Source organism: Procambarus clarkii, chromosome 11, assembly GCF_040958095.1.
Source record: "Procambarus clarkii isolate CNS0578487 chromosome 11, FALCON_Pclarkii_2.0, whole genome shotgun sequence".
In the NCBI taxonomy this organism is placed as follows: domain Eukaryota; kingdom Metazoa; phylum Arthropoda; class Malacostraca; order Decapoda; family Cambaridae; genus Procambarus; species Procambarus clarkii.
The window spans coordinates 26,823,986-26,848,911 of record NC_091160.1 but is presented as its reverse complement, the minus strand read 5'-3'; the positions used below and the strand labels follow the sequence as shown (position 1 = coordinate 26,848,911).

General features: G+C 41.9%; 1 protein-coding gene across 1 annotated transcript; it reads left to right on the top strand.

Moving 5' to 3' along the window:
- Positions 1–18: 18 nt before the first annotated feature.
- Positions 19–24,310, top strand: LOC138363612 (uncharacterized). Its single transcript, XM_069322978.1, has 2 exons — positions 19–210; positions 23,594–24,310. The coding sequence occupies exons 1-2, from the start codon at positions 19–21 to the stop codon at positions 24,308–24,310; spliced, it is 909 nt and encodes a 302-aa protein (XP_069179079.1).
- The last annotated feature ends 616 nt before the right edge of the window (positions 24,311–24,926 follow it).

Here is a 24,926-nt window from a genome sequence, read left to right as displayed (position 1 = left end):
GGTGCCCCTCATGTTCTCATGGCAAGGTCTGATGATGCTGAGGAGCCTGGGTGGGCATCCGATCTTGGGGAGGATCTTGAACAGGCCATCCCTGCTAACGAGGTCAAAGGCCTTCGTCAGATTTATGAAGGCTATGAAGAATGGCTGCTTCTGTTCCCTGCATTTCTCCTGCAGCTGTCTGAGGGAAAAGACCATGTCGATGGTGGACCTGTTAGCTCTGAGTCCGCATTGTGATTCTGGATAGACTCTTTCTACAAGTACTTGGAGCCTCTTCAATGTGACTCAAGCAAACAGCTTTCCGACAATACTAAGGAGGGAGATTCAACGGTAATTGTTGCAGTCGCCCTTGTCACCTTAAATCTTATTCAGCGTGACGATGTTGGCATCCCTCATGTCTTGTGGCACCTCTCGGTTTTCCCAGCAGAAGCAGAGAATTTCATGCAGCTCCATGAGCAGGCTACCTCTGCAGCACTTTAAGGTCTCAGCAGGAATGCAATCTTTGCCAGGAGCTTTGCCAGAAGCAAGGGAGTCTAGGGCCTCGCTGAGTTCTTCCAGGGTCGGTTCGCTGTCGAGCTCCATTAGCACAGGCAGGCACTCAATGGTGCTCAGGGTGTCTTTGGTGACCACATTGTCTCTGGCGTATAGCTCAGAGTAGTGCTCGACCCAGCGCTTCAGCTGCAGTGTCTGGTCCTGAATCACCTTGCCAGTGGCAGATTTCAGAGGAGCTGTCTTCTTCTGGATTGGGCCGAGGGCCTGCTTGATGCCGTCATACATTCCCCTTACATTGCCTGTATCTGCTGCAGTCTGTATCTGGGAGCGGAGCTGGAGCCAATAGTTGTTGGCACATCGCCTGGCGCTCTGCTGCACTTTGCAGCGGACGGCCCGAAGGATCTGTAAGTTGCGCTGACTTGGGCAGGCTTTGTAGGCTGCTAAGGCGTTTCTCTTCTCTTTGATGACAGGTGTTATCTCCTCCGAGTGAGCCTCGAACCAGTCTGCCGACCTGCTGGTCTTCTTGCCAAAGGTGGAAATGGCAACGTTGAACACAGTGTCTCTGAAGTGCTCCCATCTTTTACAGGCGGTGACCCCGGCTGGGCCATAGGAGGGCTTCCTCGAGCACACGTGTAAAGTCTTCCACCTTGTCCTGGTTGCGGGTCTTGGTGGTGTCGATGCGAGGTCTGCCCACCTTTTTCGAGAGATGAATCTTCTTTGTTTGCATCTTGACCCTGCTACATACCAAGGTGTGGTCGGTGTCACGGACAGCACTCTGGTAACTACGCGTAATCTTGATGCTGGGTAGATTTGCACGCTCGGTACTTCAGGACTGTACCCTGAGGTACAGAGCTTTTAACTGCACTTGGACTTGATTTTATATGGTTGACCATTACTCACTGAGTCCTGTTTGACAGAAAACTGAGTATCCAGCGTCCTACTTTACCGGTTATTCCCATTGACTTCATTTTGTGTGCTATCACGCCATGGTCACATTTATCGAAAGCCTTTGCGAAGTCCATGTATATCACATCAGCATTCTGTTTTTCTTCTAATGCCTCAGTGACTTTGTCGTAGTGCTCAAGTAGCTGTGAGAGGCACGATCTTCCCGCTCGAAATCCATGTTGGCCTGGGTTGTGAAGGTCATTGGTGTCCATGAAATTGGTGACCTGACTCCTAATCACTCTCTCAAATACTTTTATGGTGTGCGATGTTAGTGCAACTGGTCTATAATTCTTTGCCAATGCTTTTTTTTTTTTTTTGAGATATATACATGAGTTGTTACATTCTTGTACAGCTACTAGTACGCGTAGCGTTTCGGGCAGGTCCCTGGAATACGATCCCCGCCGCGAAGAATCGTTTTTTTCGTCCAGGTACACATTTTACTGTTGCGTTAAACAGAGGCTACAGTTAAGGAATTGCGCCCAGTAAATCCTCCCCAGCCAGGATACGAACCCATGACATACCGCTCGCGGAACGCCAGGCGAGTGTCTTACCACTACACCACGGAGACTGCAAAGACTGTAGGCTTTGCTCCCTCCCTTGTGTAGAGGGGCTATGTCTGCTACTTTAAGTGCATCTGGTATCTCCCCCGTGTCCAAGCTCTTCCTCCACACTATACTGAGTGCCTGTGCTACCGGGATTTTGCATTTCTTTATAAATATTGAATTCCATGAGTCTGGACCCGGGGCCGAGTGCATGGGCATGTTTTCAATTTCTCTTTCAAAATTTAGTGCGCTCGTGTTGATATCAGTTATATTTACAGGAGTTTGAATATCCCGCATAAAGAAATTGTCTGGATCTTCCACTTTCATGTTGTTTATTGGAGTGCTAAACATGTCCTCATACTGCTTTTTTAGGATTTCAGTAATTTCTTTGTCATTCTCCGTGTATGAACTTTCACTTGTACGAATAGGTCCAATACTGGCAGTGGTTTTTGCTTTTGATTTCGCATATGTGAAGAAATATTTTTGATTTTTCTTTATTTCCTGAATTGCTTTCTGTTCTAACTGCCTTTCTTCAGTTTCATATGAGTGTTTCAATTTCCGCTCGATTTCTTCAATCTCCCTATTTAAATTATTTCTTCTTTGACGGGAAATTCGTGTCTGCATAAGCAGTTCCGTTATTTTTTTCCTGCGTTTATAGTGTCGTCTGCGTTCTCTTTCTACGTTGGAACTCTTTCTGGCTTTCCTCAAAGGAACATGTTTCAGACAGACTTGATACGCTTCCGAAGTCAATTTTTCTATTCCTTGTGTAGGACTTGTATTACTTAAAACAGTTTCCCATGGAATGTTTTTAAAAGTTCCCTATTTATTATCTCCCAGTCTATCCTTTTATTATTAAAATTGAATTTACTGAATAGCCCCTCTCGCTCTATCAACGTTTTAGGTCTATTCTGAGTATTGATGGTCGTTTGCACTTGAATGAGCTTGTGATCTGAGTATGTGGTATCTGATATCGTAATGTCTCTGATAATGTCTTCATTGTTCGTAAATACCAGATCTAGAATATTTTCATTTCTCGTTGGCTCCGATATCTGCTGATTGAGTGAAAATTTGTCACAGAATCTAAGTAGTTCTCTAATCTGTGGTTGGTTAGGTCCTGATAGATTTCCTGTTATAATATTATTGTTTGCTATTCTCCACCTGAGACTAGGCAAGTTGAAGTCACCAATGAAGATAATATCAGGTATCGGGTTCTCCAAATTATCAAGGCTATTCTCTTTTTTGTTTATCTGTTCTGTGAATTCCTCAGCCGTTGCATCTGGCGGTTTGTATATTAGAATAGTCACTAAATTTATTTTCTCTATTTTTACTCCCAGTACCTCTACCACCTCATTTGTAACGTTAAGGAGCTCTGAGAATACAAGGTCTTCCCTAATATACAGACCCACTCCTCCATGTGACCTAATTTTCCTATCACACCTGTATAGGTTATATCCTGGAATCCAGATCTCACTCAGTTGAGTTTTTATTTTTTTTTCAGTTGAGACCCACTCAACCCACTTCAAGACTCCGCACCAATATGGAAGCATCAAGAAATATGGGCCAATAGGCCCTTTGCAGTTACTTCCATTCTTCCCTTTAACTTACAAAATATTATACCCTTTGTTTCGTGTTCTGTCTTGTGTTGAAAGTTTGTTTTCACCTCATCCAAAACTGTTGTAACATATCACCTCACCCAAATGCAGGTATAAAATCGAAGATGTTTAAGCTCTGTTCAGTTATAGTTGTGTGTGTGTAAACAAAAGTCTTTGAAAATGTAATAAGTTTTACGAAATGCGCTCAAGTGTCGCGTCAGACTAGAAATAAAAATTAATTTGGGGGAATTGATTTTTCAGTTACAATCAACAGTGAAAAAAAATATAAGAAACATTGAGAAAATTTGTGTTAGAATTATTAATCTTACTTTTTCGGTCATATTCAATAATATATGTCTACAGGAAAGACTGCTACCAAAATATACTAATATATATATATATATATATATATATATATATATATATATATATATATATATATATATATATATATATGTTGTGTTTTTCAAGAGATCCATAACCTTTAAGCACCTTCTTGCATTATTATTTTTGTATCAACCCATGTATATCTTGTAACCATCAAATGCATAATAAAGCACAAAAAACAAAAAAGGAAGGGGGTGGTAGGAGAAAAGCACACAGAAACTGTATTGGAGGGGATCTAAACATTCCCTCTAATGCGTTATGCGTGGTTTCCTCCGAGGCTATGGGTCCCCCTTCTTCCAGCTAGAGGTGGTACTCCCTTCCATTTTATATATATATATATATATATATATATATATATATATATATATATATATATATATATATATATATATATATATATATTATTAAATATGACCGAAAAAGTAAGATTAACAATTCTAACACGAATTTTCTCAATCTTTCGTACATTACGCTTCACTGTTGGAGGTAAATCAAAAATTAATTCTCCAAAATTCATTTTTATTTCTAGTCTGACGCGACACGGGCGCGTTTCGTAAAACTTATTACATTTTCAAAGACTTTAGTTCACAAATACACAACTGAATAGAACTTACGTATCTCCGATTTTATATCTACATTTGAGTGAGGTGGGAGGGGTGATGTGGCATTAACACAAGACAGAACAAGAGGGGATATTAATAGGGTATTAAAAGTATCAACACAAGACAGAACACAAACAATGGGTATTGAATAGAAGTGTTTGTAGAAAGCCTATTGGTCCATATTTCTTGATGCTTCTATATTGGAGCGGAGTCTTGAGGTGGGTAGAATATAGTTGTGCAATAATTGGCTGTTGATTGCTGGTGTTGACTTCTTGATGTGTAGTGCCTCGCAAACGTCAAGCCGCCTGCTATCGCTGTATCTATCGATGATTTCTGGGTTGTTTACTAGGATTTCTCTGGCGATGGTTTGGTTGTGGGAAGAGGTTATATGTTCCTTAATGGAGCCCTGTTGCTTATGCATCGTTAAACGCCTAGAAAGAGATGTTGTTGTCTTGCCTATATACTGGTTTTTTTGGAGCTTACAGTCCCCAAGTGGGCATTTGAAGGCATAGACGACGTTAGTCTCTTTTAAAGCGTTCTGTTTTGTGTCTGGAGAGTTTCTCATGAGTAGGCTGGCCGTTTTTCTGGTTTTATAGTAAATCGTCAGTTGTATCCTCTGATTTTTGTCTGTAGGGATAACGTTTCTATTAACAATATCTTTCAGGACCCTTTCCTCCGTTTTATGAGCTGTGGAAAAGAAGTTCCTGTAAAATAGTCTAATAGGGGGTATAGGTGTTGTGTTAGTTGTCTCTTCAGAGGTTGCATGGCTTTTCACTTTCCTTCTTATGATGTCTTCGACGAAACCATTGGAGAAGCCGTTATTGACTAGGACCTGCCTTACCCTACAGAGTTCTTCACTATATATATATATATATATATATATATATATATATATATATATATATATATATATATATATATATATATATATATATATATATATATATATATATATATATATATATATATAATGTTTAAATCACTTATGGACAAACCTAACACTACGCGTATTCCTTAAGTTTCTTAGACTAGTTTGTGTTTCCAGCTGTCCATATTCCCTCCCACTCATATGCTGCTTTTCGCCTCCCTACTTCTACCTCCTCCCTACATCACAACCATACAATTTGGTCCTCAGTCAACCCTTCCCAATTTTTTCCCAGGAAGCCCAGTTCTCTCTCTGTGTACAAATCAAACTTCTCTAAATTCGTCGCTGAAATATTGTAAACAAAAATAATGGTCACCATAGTCAAAACACCTATATTAACCCACGCGAAGCATAAGTATACACAAAATTAAATATAAATTATTAATTACTTAGAATCGACAAGACAGAGGTTTTATTTATACGGTTCGTTATATTGGACGAATGCATTTTTGAGGTCGGGTTCAAGTTGGACTAATGTAACTTTAGGATGGGTTTCTGCATGACTGTTATCATCCTGGAACCAGAACGGCTTTGCTACTTCGTACGGAAATTCAATCATTGCTTTTTCATGAAATTTGTAACTTCTTGCAACATTTTCATCCAAATTGAGAAAAAACTTATTACTGAAGGGGCCAACTAAATTACTGATCTGTCACTGGATATTAAATAAAATTAGCAGAAATTATGCTCCTATTCTCATTTAAAGACGCTTCAGGATCAAATTCATTATTGGGGCAATTTATTTTTCAACTTTCAGTTTATAGTATTTTAAACTTGCATTTTGAACAAAATATGCTGCTGACCTGCGCCTTGTTATCTGTAATATCGAAACAGCTTTGGGGTCAGTCTTAGGCAATAGTGGACTATCCTGGCTCGTTAGTGATTCTATCTGAAGAATCAGTTGAGCAGTTAGTAGCAGCAACAGAGCAGTCCGAATCATAGTACGAATCATACTAAGAATCATACTAAGGCTTCAGTCGAGGCTGTCATACAGTCATTCAATTCCCCAGTCAGTTCTTTGATTACTTAAGTCATTCGAAGATTTGTCTGGGAAATTGGTGGATCTAAGAATGCGAATTTTCAATACAAATTGGAGGATGCCAAGATGACGCCAGGAATGGTGGGTTGTGGGTCAGATGGCTTCAGCCGAGCAGTGTTTTTCTTCACCACCACGAGCATAGCAGAGTTCAGGCACTGTTCTGCCATGCGTGCAGGCTCCCTGCCGTCAGGAATACTAACTTGAGAAGGTCGGACCCCAGCGGTCACCATGGGCTTTGCCTCATACTTTTCCACAGATGAGTGCGTCAAGAAAGTTTAGTGGTAATACGGTAATATGTATTGCATGGTTCCTTTGCTGTCCCCAGGGGTCCGCGCAACGTAATAGCAAAGGGAAACATATACAAATTCATTTATCCGGCTCTAGTGAACGCGCTAAACTACCGTATAAAACAGAAGTGTGGACAGTTTAACACATCCTCGATGTGTAGACATACACACATACCACTTATTTATTATTATTAATTTATATTACTATGCACCCCATTGCCATCCCGTGGGTGGTGGGGGAAAGTGTTACAGACGCACATACCCGGACCACACTTGTTGTGATAAGATGATGACTACGGAGGTCAGGTCATACAGGTAGTGTCTCGGATGATGACTACGGAGGTAGGTCACATCATACAGGTAGTGTCTCGGATGATGACTAGGGAGGTAGGTCATACTGGCAGTGTCTCGGATAATGACTATGGAGGTCAGGTCATACTGGCAGTGTCTCGGATAATGACTACGGAGGTCAGGTCATACTGGCAGTGTCTCAGATAATGACTACGGAGGTCAGGTCATACAGGTAGTGTCTCAGATGAAGACTACGGAGGTCAGGTCATACAGGTAGTGTCTCGGATGAAGACTACGGAGGTCAGGTCATACAGGTAGTGTCTCGGATGATGACTACGGAGGTCAGGTCATACTGGCAGTGTAGCTGCAGTCTGCCCCCTCTAAGCCCTCATCGCATTATGACGAACCTATCAACCCCCCCCTCCCCCTCCCCCCCATGGCCAAAACTTGTGGGACTAAACGTCATCGCGGCTCGCAAAACTGACGTGAGTACCTGTTTTATATTCGTGGGTCTCCGGTAAGGTTAGGGTCGGGCTATTGAGTACATCAGTTTATGACGTTGTGACAGTTAGAGTGGACGGGGTAGGCACTCACCAAGTGACAACAAGCACACACTCACAACACCTAGCAGCTAGGTGCTGATCCTCTCGTGATGGTTCACCTGTAACGGTACAAGGGACTAATAGCTACGCTTCTGTCTATTAGCCGGCCGATAGTTAGCTATTCCAGAAGTTCCCCCAGAGCTCCTAGTACAGCCTTCAGTTCAACACCTTGTAACCCCGGTGTTTGATCACCTGGGTACCACAAAACAAGGCACTGTACCTTATCATCTACCAGTAAACTCGTAGAGACTTTAACGCTTTTTCACTGCCACCACCTGACTTCAATAACCCACTGAGGGATTCCCCTAATTGACTGTGAGGCAGGAACCATTCAAATATACATAACTCCCAGAATGGGGATCCCCAATTATGAATAGGACGGATGAAGTTACTTTAAATGTGACTTAACATTTAAAGTTAACAAGGGAAAATCTATTGAAACGATAAACAAGCTTACAGGAGGCACATTGGGTTATCACGCAAATCCCAGGATCTATTAACAGAATAATCATAAGATAAAATTGGGGAAGCTCAGAAAACACGAATGACTTAAAATGACTTATTACCAACACAAGTAGTTATACTTGAGCTTGGCTTCACTTAAATATTCCTGTGCAGGCGATGAGTCACAATAACGTGGCTGAAGTATGTTGACCAGACCACACACTAGAAGTTGAAGGGACGACGACGTTTCGATCCGTCCTGGACCATTCTCAAATCGACTTGAGAATGGTCCAGGACGGACCGAAACGTCGTCGTCCCTTCAACTTCTAGTATGTGGTCTGGTCAACTTAAATATTCCTACTTTGGCAATGGTATGAAGTTATTTAACAAATACGTTAACTCACACACTTTTACCTAAACCTCTGAAAAGACCTGGACCAGATGTTGGGACCTTCCGGAACCGGGACTCCCCACCCCCTCCCCAGGGAGAGGACCCTTCTTTTTCCAGTTGCTGGAAAACTGAACTCTCCTGCCCTCACAAGCTGAGAGGCTGATCTTGGCTTAGTTGCCAAACTAGTATTCAAAGATGATTAACAAAGCTTAATCATGTACTGGTCACTGAAGGACGACTTAATCATTATTCCAAAACAATTGGAAAATTACCTTGATAATCAAGTATCAAGAAAGATACTTGAATAGGGTTGATTAATACATACAATACTGAATCATACTTGAATTTCCCAAATTTACTGAATTACAACCAAGGTGGTCAGTAGCACTTATTCCGTGAAAGTTGTTACTGAGTGAGGAGTCTTCAGAAAGTAGTTCCCATCCTGAGAATGATCTCTATGCCCCCTTTCCAACTAAGTGGAGTGGACTCTTTACTTTAAATTGACGTAATTGTAGTAATAGTCAACCATTTTTTAAATGCCTAATTTTTTAATTAGATGTTAATTTAACACCTATGTTAATTTAACATAGGTGTTAAAGAAGGTTGATTATTACCACATTTACTTTTAATAACTGAAATTCCTCTAAATTAATTAATTTAAACACAAGGGAGATGCTGGCCATCTTGTTTAACCTCCTCCACTACTCCCTTTACCCTTGGGGGATAACCCGTCCTAGACTCCCAGGTCAAAAGTTCACAATTGTTGTGAACTTTGTGCGACTAGTTGTGCGGGCACGCACAAGCGTGTCTGTAAACGCGTACAGTATGGGACGCCTGGTGGCTGAGAGGACAGCACTCAGTGCTCGTAATCCTGGGGACCGGGGTTCGATGCCCGGCGATAGTGGAGACAAATGGGCAAATGAGACCAACACTCCATTTTGTGTCAGCCCTTGCGCATTCCATTGCAGGATCGTTAGTCTTCTAGATTGTTTGAATTTGTTGATATTACCGTGACATCCATGGAGGAAAAGTCAGATGAATTCGCCTTGGAAGTTGAAAATGGAGTTGAGGATTTTGGTACACTTGAAACTGACTCATCAAGATCGCTATCAGAAGTACTGGACTCTGCCTGTTCTTTTTGAGTGAGTTAGGAGAGTTTTTTTCTGCCCTGCATCCTTGAAGGTGAGGATATATGTTGAAATTTCTTGAGCATTTCCTCAATTGTCTTTCGAGTCTCTGTGGTTTGTTTGGTACCGAATTTCGAAAGCATGGTTTGGAAGAGTATCCAATTGTGTGGAAGTATTACTTAGTTCTGTGCTGGTTTGGGGACGGTTTATTAATTGGTCCGTATTAGTGGAAACTCGGTCACTTTTTACTTTATTGCCCGAAGTACTTTTACAGGGTGCAGTGAGCGAGCGATTACCATGTACTATTTTCTGGTGAGCCCCCCGTCCTTCAGACTTCCATTTGTCCAGAACGGAGACCTTCTCACTCCACCATTGCCGTTGTAACGGGGGGTGGGGGAAATAGCTCTATCTTGTCCATTATTCCACCCCCCAGTTAACTAACGAGGCCGGGGGAAACAGCTCTCTCTAGTCCGTTATCCCGTCCCCAGTTAGCAAACTATTCTAGAGCACTCCCAGAGTTCCTACGGCAACCTCTCTCGTTCAACATCTTGTAACCTAGGTATTTGACTACCTAGATGCTAAGACTACAAGGGGCCGTAACTTGATCAGTTACCCGAAACTCTAGAGAGAACTCTAGAATACATTTCACTGCCACAACCGTTTAAGAGAAACGAAAAGGGAAGAAATGAATAGTGAAGTAATTAGTGAGGGTTTGGGGTGAGAGAGGTAGAGAGGTGGGAGGAGCGAGGATGGTCATTAGTTGAAAGTGAGAGTTTGGAGAGTGGTGGAGGGAGAGGTGTAGATAGGTAGAAGTAGAAGAGTAGATAGTAGAAGACGAAATGCTGCCACCATCCATTCAAGACCATTACATACCAGACAAGGAATGGAACTTGTCTGTATCACAATATTGACAAAAGATGTTATCAAGAGGTCACTATTAGTATGTCCCATCTTTATCATGTACTCATTAAATAATGAAACCAGGAATCACAGAGGCTTTCTCACCTCAACTCCAAGCTCTAGGGAACAAAGTTAAACACAATATAAATAATAAATTCATAATTATATTTCCCATGAAGTATCATAATTTAGCAATTCAAGTAAAATGTTCCAGTTTAATATGCAAAGTGAGTCATCATCCAAGAATTTAAGAACCCTACAATTTGACTGCCCCTGATCATCACACAACATATGTAAACACGACCAAGTCACCTTAATGTTCAACTCACCAAGTGTCTGCCTATAGCTGGATAGAGAAGGGGGGGAGTCTGTAGTTGACAGAGACTGTCCAGCCCTGCCGGCCGACAGCCTCCCTGCTAGGCCGTCTTCTCTGCTCTGCTGGCTCCTGTTCTTCTCTGTCTTGTTAATGCTCTCGAATCGATAGCTCTCAGAGTATATATTGGGGAACCTAGTAACTAACTCCGCCCACAAGTAGATAGCCTCAGGCACTCTACCAAGCCACTCCTTAAACGTCGGCATGTTTGAAGGCTACCAGGCTCCAATTATAAGATTAGCAGAATCAAGGTGAAATTCGCATGATCTGACCTCAGGTCACTTGAGGTCATTAACGGTTAGAGGTGTGAGTCTCCGGCCGACAAACTGGCGCCTTCTCAAATCCTTGTCTGTGACTCATGTATCTCTACGTATTTTAAATACAACTAAACCAAACACCTTTACAGTGTTACACCGTTGTGGCATGTGGCACTTCCACCTGGTTTGGTTTTGGTAAGTTTCACACTGTTTTTGTGGGAATGGGAGTTGGTATATGGGTTAACACTTCTGCACTGCTGCTGGAAATGTTGAGGGGGGGGTGTTTGGATCCTTTTAACCTTTTCTGGTCATCTTAGGTTCCTGGCGTTGTGCACCTCGGAGCAATTGGGCCACTTATCTTTTGAACTGGCTGGTTAGCCTTGTGTTAATCAAAGCATATTTTGGTGTCATGGATGCAGACTCCGTACTTTACTGGGTGTTGGCAGCCATCCTTGTGATGTCCAAATCTCTGACATCTGAAGCATCTGAGGGGCTCTGGGGTGTAAGGCCTGTGTTGGAACACGCCCCAAATGCCAAAATCAAGCTTCTCTGGAATCTGTCCTTTTACAGTGACAAGGACTTATCGGGTTTCCTGCTTCGTGGATTTTACCTGGCATCTTTCTGCTGACACCACATAATTCAGCTTTTCGAAATAAGTTAGTCACATGTGCAGTAGATAGTGTAGGACAACAAATTTCCGTATTTTGTCCTCTGGCTTGAGTTCTTCGCATTCCCTGTGATTCAGGTACTTTCAGCTATTTCGTCTTTGGGCTACAGAATATATTCGCCTCTGATGTTTGTCTTTGCTTGTATCTTGTGCTGGGGATACTGTTTTTCAAGGTCCACTACTGTGGCATATGAGGTCTTGCCCTCAGCATGTTGCACCTGGAACGCTAGCATACTCGCATTGGGGATTTTGTCTTGGTAGTTGGAGAATATATTGATAGAGGCATCTTTCCTCGATGGATTCTAGTGGAGTGGGGCTTCTTGTTGGCCATGGATACAGGAATGTTCGGGTCGTTGCTGGTGGAACTGGAGTCATAGTTCCTTTTGTAACTGGGACAAGCAACGTTGGTTCGTTCACAATTGGTCATGTGGCCTATTCTGTGTCTTGATGCTCTCATGTCGAGTTGCTGTGTGAGTGGTGTCAAATAAGCATTGCTATCCTGCCTTTACAGTCGCCGGGGCTGTGATGGAGCGAGACAAGAGGGATACATGTACCCCTTGTCAGTGTTAGATGGGCAATGCGTCCTTCACAAGTACACCCAATAGTCGCACCCACAACCAAACGGTCGCAAATTTATGTGAGCGGTCACAGGCGCGGCCTGCACACACCACAGGAACCCCAGTAGCCCTCACGAATGCGTCCTACTGCCGAATTGTTAACGCTGTATCAATAAAAGATTTTGCGTAATGGAGCTTGGAAAGGATGTCATAGAACTTTTGCCCTTCCTCATCAGTTAGTCAAGGACTACACCTCGTCAACGCCCACAACAACATTAAACAGAATACCAATCTTTTCATTATAACATGTTTGTCAGAATTAAAAGACACGTATGAATATCAGTCCGCATGGCGTAGTGGTAAAGCACTCGACCAGGGCTTAGGCCTGAGTTCGAATCCTGGCCGGGAAGGATTGACTGGGCACTAATTCTTAACTGTACTCTCTGTTACCCAGCAGTACGTGGTTACCTGATTGTTAAGCGATTTGGGGGGGGGGGAATCATAATCCATGGGGGGGGGGGGGAATTCGGTTTAAGGACGTGCCCGAAACGCTATGCATGCTAGTGGCTTTACAAGAATATAATAACTCTTGAATATATACAAGGGGGTTCCACCTCTGGTGCCACTGCAGGAACCCATAGCCTCGGAGAAGGAAATACAGAGCATTCAGAGAAAACCTTGCTATTTAATTCTAAATACGTATAAGTGTTCACTTCTCTTACCACCCATTTTTTATTATTAATGTTGCTCACTTTATTATACAAGATAACACAGTTACATAACTGATTGGTTACAAAAAGTGGATATTAAGAAGAAATAAAGGAAAAAAGTATGTTTCCTAGAGGCTGTAGATTTCTTTGAACTCCTCTGACGCCGGGCAAGAACCAGGGATGCAGTAGGCATTTCCCCTCTGGATCGCTACAATGAGGCAATGGAAGAGAAAACCTGCCACTCTTGGGTCCCTGATAGTGTCAATGAACCTTGAACCAAGATCCTTAAGAAATTTCCTTGTACTCTCCCTCCTTGGATCAAGGGTCTCGGATCCCATTGGAACGAAGTTATACCGGTGATCTATTTCCCCTGTAATTGGTTGACTTGCCTTTTCCCTGTGTGTCGCCGCGTTGTGAAATTGCGTTGTAATTGAGCTGTGTCATTTACCATACCGTTCATTTCATTAGTATAAGTATAGATGACACACCTGTGACAGGTAAAAACATTCATTTTTTTTAAGAAACAGCACCATCTGTAGCATGTAAGAGCAACATACGTTATACTAAACATGCTACAATGCCATTTCAATGTTTCCGATTGCATTGACATATTGAATTTTCATAGACTCGATTTATTTTTAAGTTTATTTAGTGTTGCATTGCGTTGGAATTGAACTGTGCTGTTTACCATACTGTTCATTTCATAATTATAGTTTATTTTATATTTTTTCCTTTTTTTCACTTCGTTTAACTGTATATCTTATATTTCAGTGATGGGAACATCAGATCATTTAATGTTCCCAATTTTCTGATGGGCACATCAGATCATTTGGGAATGCATCGGACGAGGGATACGAGAATGGTGGGGAGGACGAGGGGATGGGAGTGAGGGATGGTGGGATGGACGAGGTGACAGGGGAGAAGGTAATGGTGGGGAGGAAGTGGGGAACGGGGAGTTGGGGATGGTGGGGGCGATGGAACTGGCACATGCAGAACTTACCTAACAAGCAGAACTTATTGCAGAAGGAGGAAAGAATCGAGGCAACTACAGAAGCACCATACTGTCCCCCGAGCTTAAAGCGGCAGCTAAAAGCCTTCGTGAAAACAAGGAGATAGTTGTCAGGAGAGGTGACAAGTCGCCAATATATGTCATTCTTAAAAAAGATGAATATCTGGCGAAAATGAACATCATACTCTCTGACCTAACTAAGTTCCAAAGGGTAACGAAGGACACTACAGCCGAATTAAAAGCAAAGGTCAACAAACTGATCGAAACTGTGAACGCCAAGAAATCCGGACTCCACCTGCCAAAGATCATTGGGGAATATAAACCTGGATATGCGTATGGAAATGTCAAGACGCACAAGCCTGGAAACCTACTTCGGCCAATCATTAGCCAGATACCCACACCCACGTACAGACTGGCGAAGCGACTCAACGGCCTGCTGACTCCTTATGTTCCTTGCGCCTTCAGCCTGAAGTCTCCAAAGGAATTTGTTGACTTACTGCGGGGCACACGGGCCACAGGGATAAGAGCCTCGTTGGACGTAGAATCGCTGTTTACCAACGTACCTGTGGACGAGACAATCGGAATGATAGCCGACAGAGTGTATCGTGATCCAGCCTGTACTCCTCTTGACATACCAGAAAATATTCTGAGGAAACTACTCCAAGCTTGTACTAAAGAGGCACCCTTCTTGAGCCCGGATGGGCACATGTATAAGCAAGTAGATAGGGTCGCCATGGGTTCTCCCCTAGGTGTCCTGTTTGCAAACTTCTACATGGGTACCATCGAGCAAAAAGTCTTAGTCGACATGAACTTGAAACCGGCCATATACTGCAGGTATGTTGACGACAATTTTACACAGGTACCTGATGTCAGACATCTGCAAGAGCTGAAGGAGGCATTTGAGCAGAGTTCCGTGCTGCGTTTCACTTACGAGATGAAAAAGGATGGGAAGCTGCCCTTTCTAGATGTAACAGTCATGGAAAAGGGCGGAGGTTTCCACACTGCTGTCTACACTAAGGAAACAAACATAGGAATGTGCCTAAATGCCAACAGCGACTGCCCAGACAGGTACAAGAGGAGTGTTGTTAACGCATATGTCGACCGTGCTCTCAGCCACAGCTCAGAATGGAAGCAAGTCGACGAAGAACTCTGTAGGGTAAGGCAGGTCCTAGTCAATAACGGCTTCTCCAATGGTTTCGTCGAAGACATCATAAGAAGGAAAGTGAAAAGCCATGCAACCTCTGAAGAGACAACTAACACAACACCTATACCCCCTATTAGACTATTTTACAGGAACTTCTTTTCCACAGCTCATAAAACGGAGGAAAGGGTCCTGAAATATATTGTTAATAGAAACGTTATCCCTACAGACAAAAATCAGAGGATACAACTGACGATTTACTATAAAACCAGAAAAACGGCCAGCCTACTCATGAGAAACTCTCCAGACACAAAACAGAACGCTTTAAAAGAGACTAACGTCGTCTATGCCTTCAAATGCCCACTTGGGGACTGTAAGCTCCAAAAAACCCAGTATATAGGCAAGACAACAACATCTCTTTCTAGGCGTTTAACGATGCATAAGCAACAGGGCTCCATTAAGGAACATATAATCTCTTCCCACAACCAAACCATCGCCAGAGAAATCCTAGTAAACAACCCAGAAATCATCGATAGATACAGCGATAGCAGGCGGCTTGACGTTTGCGAGGCACTACACATCAAGAAGTCAACACCAGCAATCAACAGCCAATTATTGCACAACTATATTCTACCCACCTCAAGACTCCGCTCCAATATAGAAGCATCAAGAAATATGGACCAATAGGCTTTCTACAAACACTTCTATTCAATATCCATTGTTTCGTGTTCTGTCTTGTGTTGATGAAATTAATACCCTATTAATACTCTTGTTCTGTCTTGTGTTGATGAAATTAATACCCTATTAATACCACATTTTGTTCTGTCTTGTGTTAATGCCACATCACCCCTTCCACCTCACTCAAATGTAGATATAAAATCGGAGATGCGTAAGTTCTATTCAGTTGTGTATTTGTGAACTAAAGTCTTTGAAAATGTAATAAGTTTTACGAAACGCGCTCGTGTCGCGTCAGACTAGAAATAAAAATGAATTTTGGAGAATTGGTTTTTCGATTTACCTCCAACAGTGAAGCGAAATGTACGAAAGATTGAGAAAATTCGTGTTAGAATTATTAATCTTACTTTTTCGGTCATATTTAATAATATATGTCTACAGGAAAGACTGCTACCAAAATATACTAATATATATATATATATATATATATATATATATATATATATATATATATATAACCAAATGGGTTACTAATAACCAAATAATACTTAGTTGGGTTATATCAATAACCAATATACAACAAAGTTATATCAATAACCAAATATTATATATATATATATAATAACCAAATGGGTCTCTCGCAGGACCAGCACCCCAACCACCGCCTTCTGAAGCCCATAAGCAATCCAGCTGGGATCGCCCCATTGCCGACCAAGAAGCTGCAACTTTGCTAGAAGCTGCGACAACATCACATGACACTGCCCGACTTAGAGCTGTAGCAGCTTTCCATACAGGTGATTTCCTATTAGCAACCCCAATGTCAGCAACCGGCACCCTCTCACACCGCAGGCCCTCCGAATTGCCGTGACTCTCCGCCTCACAGCCCCAATCCACACCGAATACAGGTGTATTTGCGGCGAGGCAGAGGCCGACAGATACGGATGGCATGGCCTTCTCTGCCAAAGGACAGGAGGATGGCATGCAAGACACGGCGAGGTCAATGACATTATTAAGAGAAGCCTTACCACAGCCGGTTGTCCAGCAGAGAGAGAGCCCCGTTACCTAATGTCCCGCAACCCTGATGAGCCTGTCGGTCGCCCAGACGGAATCACGGTAAACCCCTGGAAGAATGGTAGACAGTTGGTGTGGGACTAAACTTGCGTTTCAACTTTAGCCAATACCTATGTTGACTTCAGTGCTACACAAGCAGGAGGAGCTACCAATCACCGGGAAGCGGCCAAGTCACGTAAATACAGAGATATTGAGCACCACTACAATTTTGTCCCCATTGCCTCAGAGACACTTGGTTCCTGGGGTAAAAGTGCTGCTAGCTTTTTGAAAGAGTTGGGGTCTAAGCTAATCGAAACAACTAGGTACCCTAGAGCTGCCAGTTTTCTTTTTCAGCGCCTTAGTGTGGCAATCCAGAGAGGAAATGCTCACTGCATCCATGGTTCCTGCCCTCCGTCAGAGGAGCTGGAGGAGCTGTTAAACTTGTAAAAAGCAGCCTTGTACCCTGCATGTAATCAATATTGTAACTTTTTTTTGTGTAATGACATTTTCAAATAAAGTTAGATAAATAAACACACATACTAAAAGAATAGGGGTGGTAGGAGAATATAATATCAAAGTGTTCAGTGAGGATCAACAAGGTCTTCTCTGAGCACTTTTTATTTTCTTCTCCGAGGTTATGGGTCCTTACACTTGTACCAGAGGTGGTACCCCCTTCTAGGTTATATATATATATATATATATATATATATATATATATATATATATATATATATATATATATATATATATATATATATATATATATATATATATATATATATATATATATATATATATATATATATATATATATATATATATATATATATATATATATATATATATATATATATATATATATATATATATATATATATATATATATATATATATATATATATATATATATATATATATATATATATATATATATATATATATATATATATATATATATATATATATATATATATATATATATATATATATATATTAGTATATTTTGGTAGCAGTCTTTCCTGTAGACATATTTTATTAAATATGACCGAAAAAGTAAGATTAATAATTCTAACACGAATTTTCTCAATCTTTCGTACATTATGCTTCACTGTTGGAGGTAAATCAAAAATCACTTCTCCAAAATTCATTTTTATTTCTAGTCTGACGCGACACGGGCGCGTTTCGTAAAACTTATTACATTTTCAAAGACTTCACAAATACACAACTGATTAGAACTTGCATTTCCCTGATTTTATATCTACTTTTGAGTGAGGTGGGAAGGGTGATGTGGCATTACATTTGAGTGAGGTGGGAAGGATGATGTGGCATTAGAGGATATTAATAGGGTTTTAAAAGTATCAACACAAGACAGAACACGAAACAATGGATATTGAATAGAAGTGTTTGTAGAAAGCCTATTGGTCCATATTTCTTGATGCTTCTATATTGGAGCGGAGTCTTGAGGTGGGTAGAATATAGTTGTGCAATAATTGGCTGTTGATTGCTGGTGTTGACTTCTTGATGTGTAGTGCCTCGCAAACGTCAAGCCGCCTGCTATCGCTGTATCTATCGATGATTTCTGTGTTGTTTACTAGGATTTCTCTGGCGATGGTTTGGTTATGGGAAGAGATTATATGTTCCTTAATGGAGCCCTGTTGTTTATGCATCGTTAAACGCCTAGAAAGAGATGTTGTTGTCTTGCCTATATACTGGGTTTTTTGGAGCTTACAGTCCCCAAGTGGGCATTTGAAGGCATAGACGACGTTAGTCTCTTTTAAAGCGTTCTGTTTCGTGTCTGGAGAGTTTCTCATGAGTAGGCTGGCCGTTTTTCTGGTTTTATAGTAAATCGTCAGTTGTATCCTCTGATTTTTGTCTGTAGGGATAACGTTTCTATTAACAATATCTTTCAGGACCCTTTCCTCTGTTTTATGAGCTGTGGAAAAGAAGTTCCTGTAAAATAGTCTAATAGGGGGTATAGGTGTTGTGTTAGTTGTCTCTTCAGAGGTTGCATGGCTTTTCACTTTCCTTCTTATGATGTCTTCGATGAAACCATTGGAGAAGCCGTTATTGACTAGAACCTGCCTTACCCTACAGAGTTCTTCGTCGACTTGCTTCCATTCTGAGCTGTGGCTGAGAGCACGGTCGACGTATGCGTTAACAACACTCCTCTTGTACCTGTCAGGGCAGTCGCTGTTGGCATTTAGGCACATTCCTATGTTTGTTTCCTTTGTGTAGACTGCAGTGTGGAAACCTCCGCCCTTTTCCATGACTGTTACATCTAGAAAAGGCAGCTTCCCATCCTTTTCCGTCTCGTAAGTGAAACGCAGCACGGAACTCTGCTCAAATGCCTCCTTCAGCTCCTGCAGATGTCTGACATCAGGTACCTGTGTAAAAATGTCGTCAACATACCTGCAGTATATGGCCGGTTTCAAGTTCATGTCGACTAAGACTTTTTGCTCGATAGTACCCATGTAGAAGTTTGCAAACAGGACACCTAGGGGAGAACCCATAGCGACCCCATCTACTTGCTTATACATATGCCCATCCGGGCTCAAGAAGGGTGCCTCTTTAGTACAAGCTTGGAGTAGTTTCCTCAGAATACTCTCTGGCATGTCAATAGATATGACATCTATTGACATGCCAGAGATAGATATTGTTAATAGAAACGTTATCCCTACAGACAAAAATCAGAGGATACTACTGACGATTTACTATAAAACCAGAAAAACGGCCAGCCTACTCATGAGAAACTCTCCAGACACGAAACAGAACGCTTTAAAAGAGACTAACGTCGTCTATGCCTTCAAATGCCCACTTGGGGACTGTAAGCTCCAAAAAACCCAGTATATAGGCAAGACAACAACATCTCTTTCTAGGCGTTTAACGATGCATAAACAACAGGGCTCCATTAAGGAACATATAATCTCTTCCCATAACCAAACCATCGCCAGAGAAATCCTAGTAAACAACACAGAAATCATCGATAGATACAGCGATAGCAGGCGGCTTGACGTTTGCGAGGCACTACACATCAAGAAGTCAACACCAGCAATCAACAGCCAATTATTGCACAACTATATTCTACCCACCTCAAGACTCCGCTCCAATATAGAAGCATCAAGAAATATGGACCAATAGGCTTTCTACAAACACTTCTATTCAATATCCATTGTTTCGTGTTCTGTCTTGTGTTGATACTTTTAAAACCCTATTAATATCCTCTAATGCCACATCATCCTTCCCACCTCACTCAAATGTAATGCCACATCACCCTTCCCACCTCACTCAAAAGTAGATATAAAATCAGGGAAATGCAAGTTCTAATCAGTTGTGTATTTGTGAAGTCTTTGAAAATGTAATAAGTTTTACGAAACGCGCCCGTGTCGCGTCAGACTAGAAATAAAAATGAATTTTGGAGAAGTGATTTTTGATTTACCTCCAACAGTGAAGCATAATGTACGAAAGATTGAGAAAATTCGTGTTAGAATTATTAATCTTACTTTTTCGGTCATATTTAATAAAATATATATATATATATATATATATATATATATATATATATATATATATATATATATATATATATATATATATATATATATATAAATATATATATATATATATATATATATATATATATATATATATATATATATATATATATATATATATATATATATATATATATATATATATATATATATATATATATATATATATATATATGTTGTTGTTATAGATTCAGCTACTCGGAACAAGTTCCTTGTAGCACGGGCTATAGTAAGCCCGTTACTTTCCTGGTACAGGAGCGGGGCAAGTATTATGGGCTATGGTGAACCCGTAGTGGACTTACCTGGCACAGGAGCGGTGCTGGTAAGAAATTACTGGGCGTGTTAGATTTATACCAGTAAAGGGTCAGGTGAAGACAAGTAGACCAATACAAATGGGTCAAGAATAAGGCATGAATGGGGAAAATTAAGGCCGAAAGAAAAAGGTGAAAATAGAGGACGAAGCATATACAAAGATTGATCAGGTGTAGTGGGCGTAGCGTGTTGAGCAGTGTCTTCAATGTTGGCATCTTCACGTTCTGGACTTGTTCTCACTCTCATGGTGAGTAGGGTGAATAGTTCCATAATATGTGTATTTATGGTAGGTTGTTCTATTTTTTACGTGGATTGCTTCAAGAATTTTTAATCTGCTTGCATCATGGGTTTTGTCTATTATACAAGTGTTTTTATTCATCACTAGCTGTACCCGGCCACGTGTTGCTGTGGCTCAGCAACGGTTGAGCCACAGCAACCTTCCCTTGTATTTAAGTCCTCCCCACCATTTCCCTCCCCTCCCCATTCTTTCATCCTCCTAACTATTCCTTACTCTCCCGTTCCCTCGTTCGTCCCCAACATTCCACCCCACCCGTCCCCCATCTCTTTGTCCTCCCCACCATCCCTCACTCCAGAGTCCCCTCGTTCTCCTAACCTTTCGCCACTCCCCCGTCCCCTTGTTCTCCCCACCATCAACCCCCCCCCCCGGTCCCCTCGTCCTCCCTACAATTCCCTCCTTCCCCATCTTCTCGTCCTCCCCATCACTACAAACTCCCCTGTCCCCTTGTCCATCCTTCCATTCACCATTCCCCTACCCCCCCTCGTCCTCACCATCACTACCTCCCCCAACCCCACGTCCTCCCCCACCATTTTCCCCTGCCCTGTCTCCTCATCCTCCCCCACCATTTTCCCCTGCCCTGTCTCCTCGTCCTCCCCCACCATCGACTACTCCAGTCCCCTCGTCCTCCTCACCATTCCCCACTCCCTCTTCGGATGCATTCCCAAGTGATCTGATGTTCCCATAAAAAAACTGAGAACATCAAAAGATCCTATGTTGCAATCTCTGAAATATATGAAAAACAGTTAAAAAAGAATTGAAAAAAAAATAAAAAATTGAAAAATAAACTATTCTAATGAAATGAACGGTATGGTAAACAACACAGCTCACTTCCAACGCAATGTCACAGAAAATAATTAAACCAAAATGAAAGTAATCGAAATCTATGAAAATTAAATTTATCAAAGAAATCGGAAACATTGAAATGGAGTCGTAACAAATTTATTATAGTGTGTGTTTTTCTTACATGGAACAAATGGCACTTTTTTTGTTAATACTTGTTTTTTACCAGTTACAAGTGTGGCATCTATACTTATATTCACAAATTGAACGGTATAGTAAACAACACAGGTCAATTCCAACACAATGTCACACACAAAAATTAACTCGAAATTGAAAATAAATCGAAATCTATCAAAATTCAATTTTTCAGTGCAAAAGGAAACTTTGAAATGAAATCATAACATGTTTAGTATAGCATGTGTTGCTCTTACATGCAACAGATGGCGCTGTTTCTTAAAAAAAATATGTTTTTACTTGTCACAGGTGTGGCATCTATACTTATACTTATGAAATGATTGGTATGGTAAACAACACAGCAATTGCCAGAGTCCGGTAAAGTCTAAAATTTAACAGAGACCACTTTAAGAGCAAAAATTAACAGAGTCCTCTTTAGGACCAAAATTAGCCGGAGTCCTCTTTAGGACCAAAATATTTCAGAGTTTTACTTACATCTGAATTCTTAAAGAGTCCTTATGGAGGAAATTAAAATATTATCAGAGTCCGTTTGAAGATCTAAACATTAACAGAGTCCAGTTTGAGCCCAAAAATATTCAGAGCAATTTTCATCAGAGTCCAATTAATGACCAAAATTAGTCAGAGACCACTTTTAGACCAAAATAATTCAGAGTTTTATTTACACCTGCGTTCTTAAAAAGTTCTTATGGAGGAAATTCAAATATTATCAGAGTACAGTTGCGACCCCAAAAAATTGACTGTGACCATTTTAAGACCTAATTCGTTAGACACCGCATTTATAAGGATAATTTCACTACTAACCCACGCACTCCACTGCAGAGTGTGCGAGTTATCATATTGGTCAGTTTCAAATCGTATGTGTGCACTCCGGAGACAGCTGGTCGACTTTCTTCCATCAGAGAAGTTAAGACGCTGATGGTTGTTTCGAGGAAAAGTTAGGAATGATAGCATATTTAGAAGACGTCTTTCAACACGTAAATATACTAAACAGATATTTCAAGGCCATGAAGTTTGTATTTTGAGTGTGCAAGATAAGATACAGCCACTCCCAAAAAAGATTCCCTTCGGGAAAACCAGCTCCAGGAATAAGTTACTAAAATTTTCCGACTTTTCGACAAGTAAATATGACGTCAAGACGTTTGCAGACATACGGTGGTATAAGGTGTACCAACAAAATGTATATACACTTTGAATAGTTAGAAGGCCAGTGTTTATTAAAATATATGTCATTTTCAAAATGTAATAGAATATTCATAGAGACAGAGACTGAGAAAGAGAGATGGAGAAAAAAAGAGAATGCAAGAGTACCACATTACAGCACCACCATTACCCTAGCCTTCGGTGGACCTTCACCTCTCCTCGTCTCTACCTCCAAGCACACTCTCCCAGTTCTTATATGTGAGATGTCTGGTCCTCGTGTGTGTGGAGCGTCGGTTCCACTTTATTGTCTTGTAGGGTAACCCGAGGCCCGCTAAGGTGCCGCCCTCGGACACAACCCACCCGCCACCACTCCTGGACACCCACCGCCCACGGACACAATCCACCCACCGCCCTCGGACACTACCCACCCGCCACCTCTCCTGGACAACCTCCGCCCTCGGACACAACCCACCCGCCACCACTCCTGGACAACCTCCGCCCTCGGACACAACCCACCCGCCACCACTCCTGGACAACCTCCGCCCTCGGACACAACCCACCCGCCACCACTCCTGGACAACCTCCGCCCTCGGACACAACCCACCCGCGACCACTCCTGAACAACCTCCGCCCTCGGACACCACCCACCCGCGACCACTCCTGGACAACCACCGCCCTCGGACACCACCCACCCGCGACCACTCCTGGACAACCACCGCCCTCGGACACTACCCACCCGCCACTACTCCTGGACAACCTCCGCCCTCGGACACAACCCACCCGCCACCACTCCTGGGCACCCACCGCCCTCGGACACAACCCACCCGCCACCACTCCTGGACAACCTCCGCCCTCGGACACAACCCACCCGCCACCACTCCTGGACAACCTCCGCCCTCGGACACAACCCACCCTCCACCACTCCTGGACAACCTCCGCCCTCGGACACAACCCACCCGCCACCACTCCTGGGCAGCCACGAGTTATGACGGCTCAGTTGCAACCACACTTGGTTGTGGTGTATCTTACTGATCTGCCACACGCTCAGATAATTATGTTGAGGCTCTTGTTAATGCTTGAGGAGTTAATAATATATTTTCAGTGCTTAAATAAATAAATAGCTTAATTGTTTTAAATGTAGGGGCAGATTTGGAGAGTGGCAGAGAGAATACTTATATATTGAAATAAGCTAAATGAAAAAAAATATGGACTAACGACAGACAGACCGACATACAGGGAATAACAAGATGAAGACATAGATACATGAGATTGAGAAATATGTGGAGAAGGAGTTGTAGAAACATACACATACAGAGTTTCGCACAGACAGACAGGTACCTACAGAGGTAGGGGAAACAGGCATACCAAGAGAGAGGGAGAAGACTGCATACAATGAAGCAGGTAGACAGACAGGCATACAAAAAGACAGGCAGACAGAGAAGCATACAGAGAGGCAGGCAGATACAAACAGGCATACAGAGAGGCAGGAATAGACAGGTATACAGAGAGACAGGTAGAGAAAGACAGATATACAGAGAGGCAGAGCAGATAGGCATACAGACAGACAGACAGACAGAAAGACAATCAAAGGCAGACAGGCTTACGGAGACACAGGCAGAGACAGGCATAAAGAGAGACAGGTATATGG

Coding starts and splice junctions, on each gene's coding strand:
- LOC138363612 (XM_069322978.1), top strand. CDS start 19: ATGGCAAGGTCTGATGATGCTGAGGAGCCTGGGTGGGCATCCGATCTT. Junction 211..23,593: donor ACCATGTCGATGGTGGACCT/GTTAGCTCTGAG, acceptor ATTGTCTTGTAG/GGTAACCCGAGGCCCGCTAA.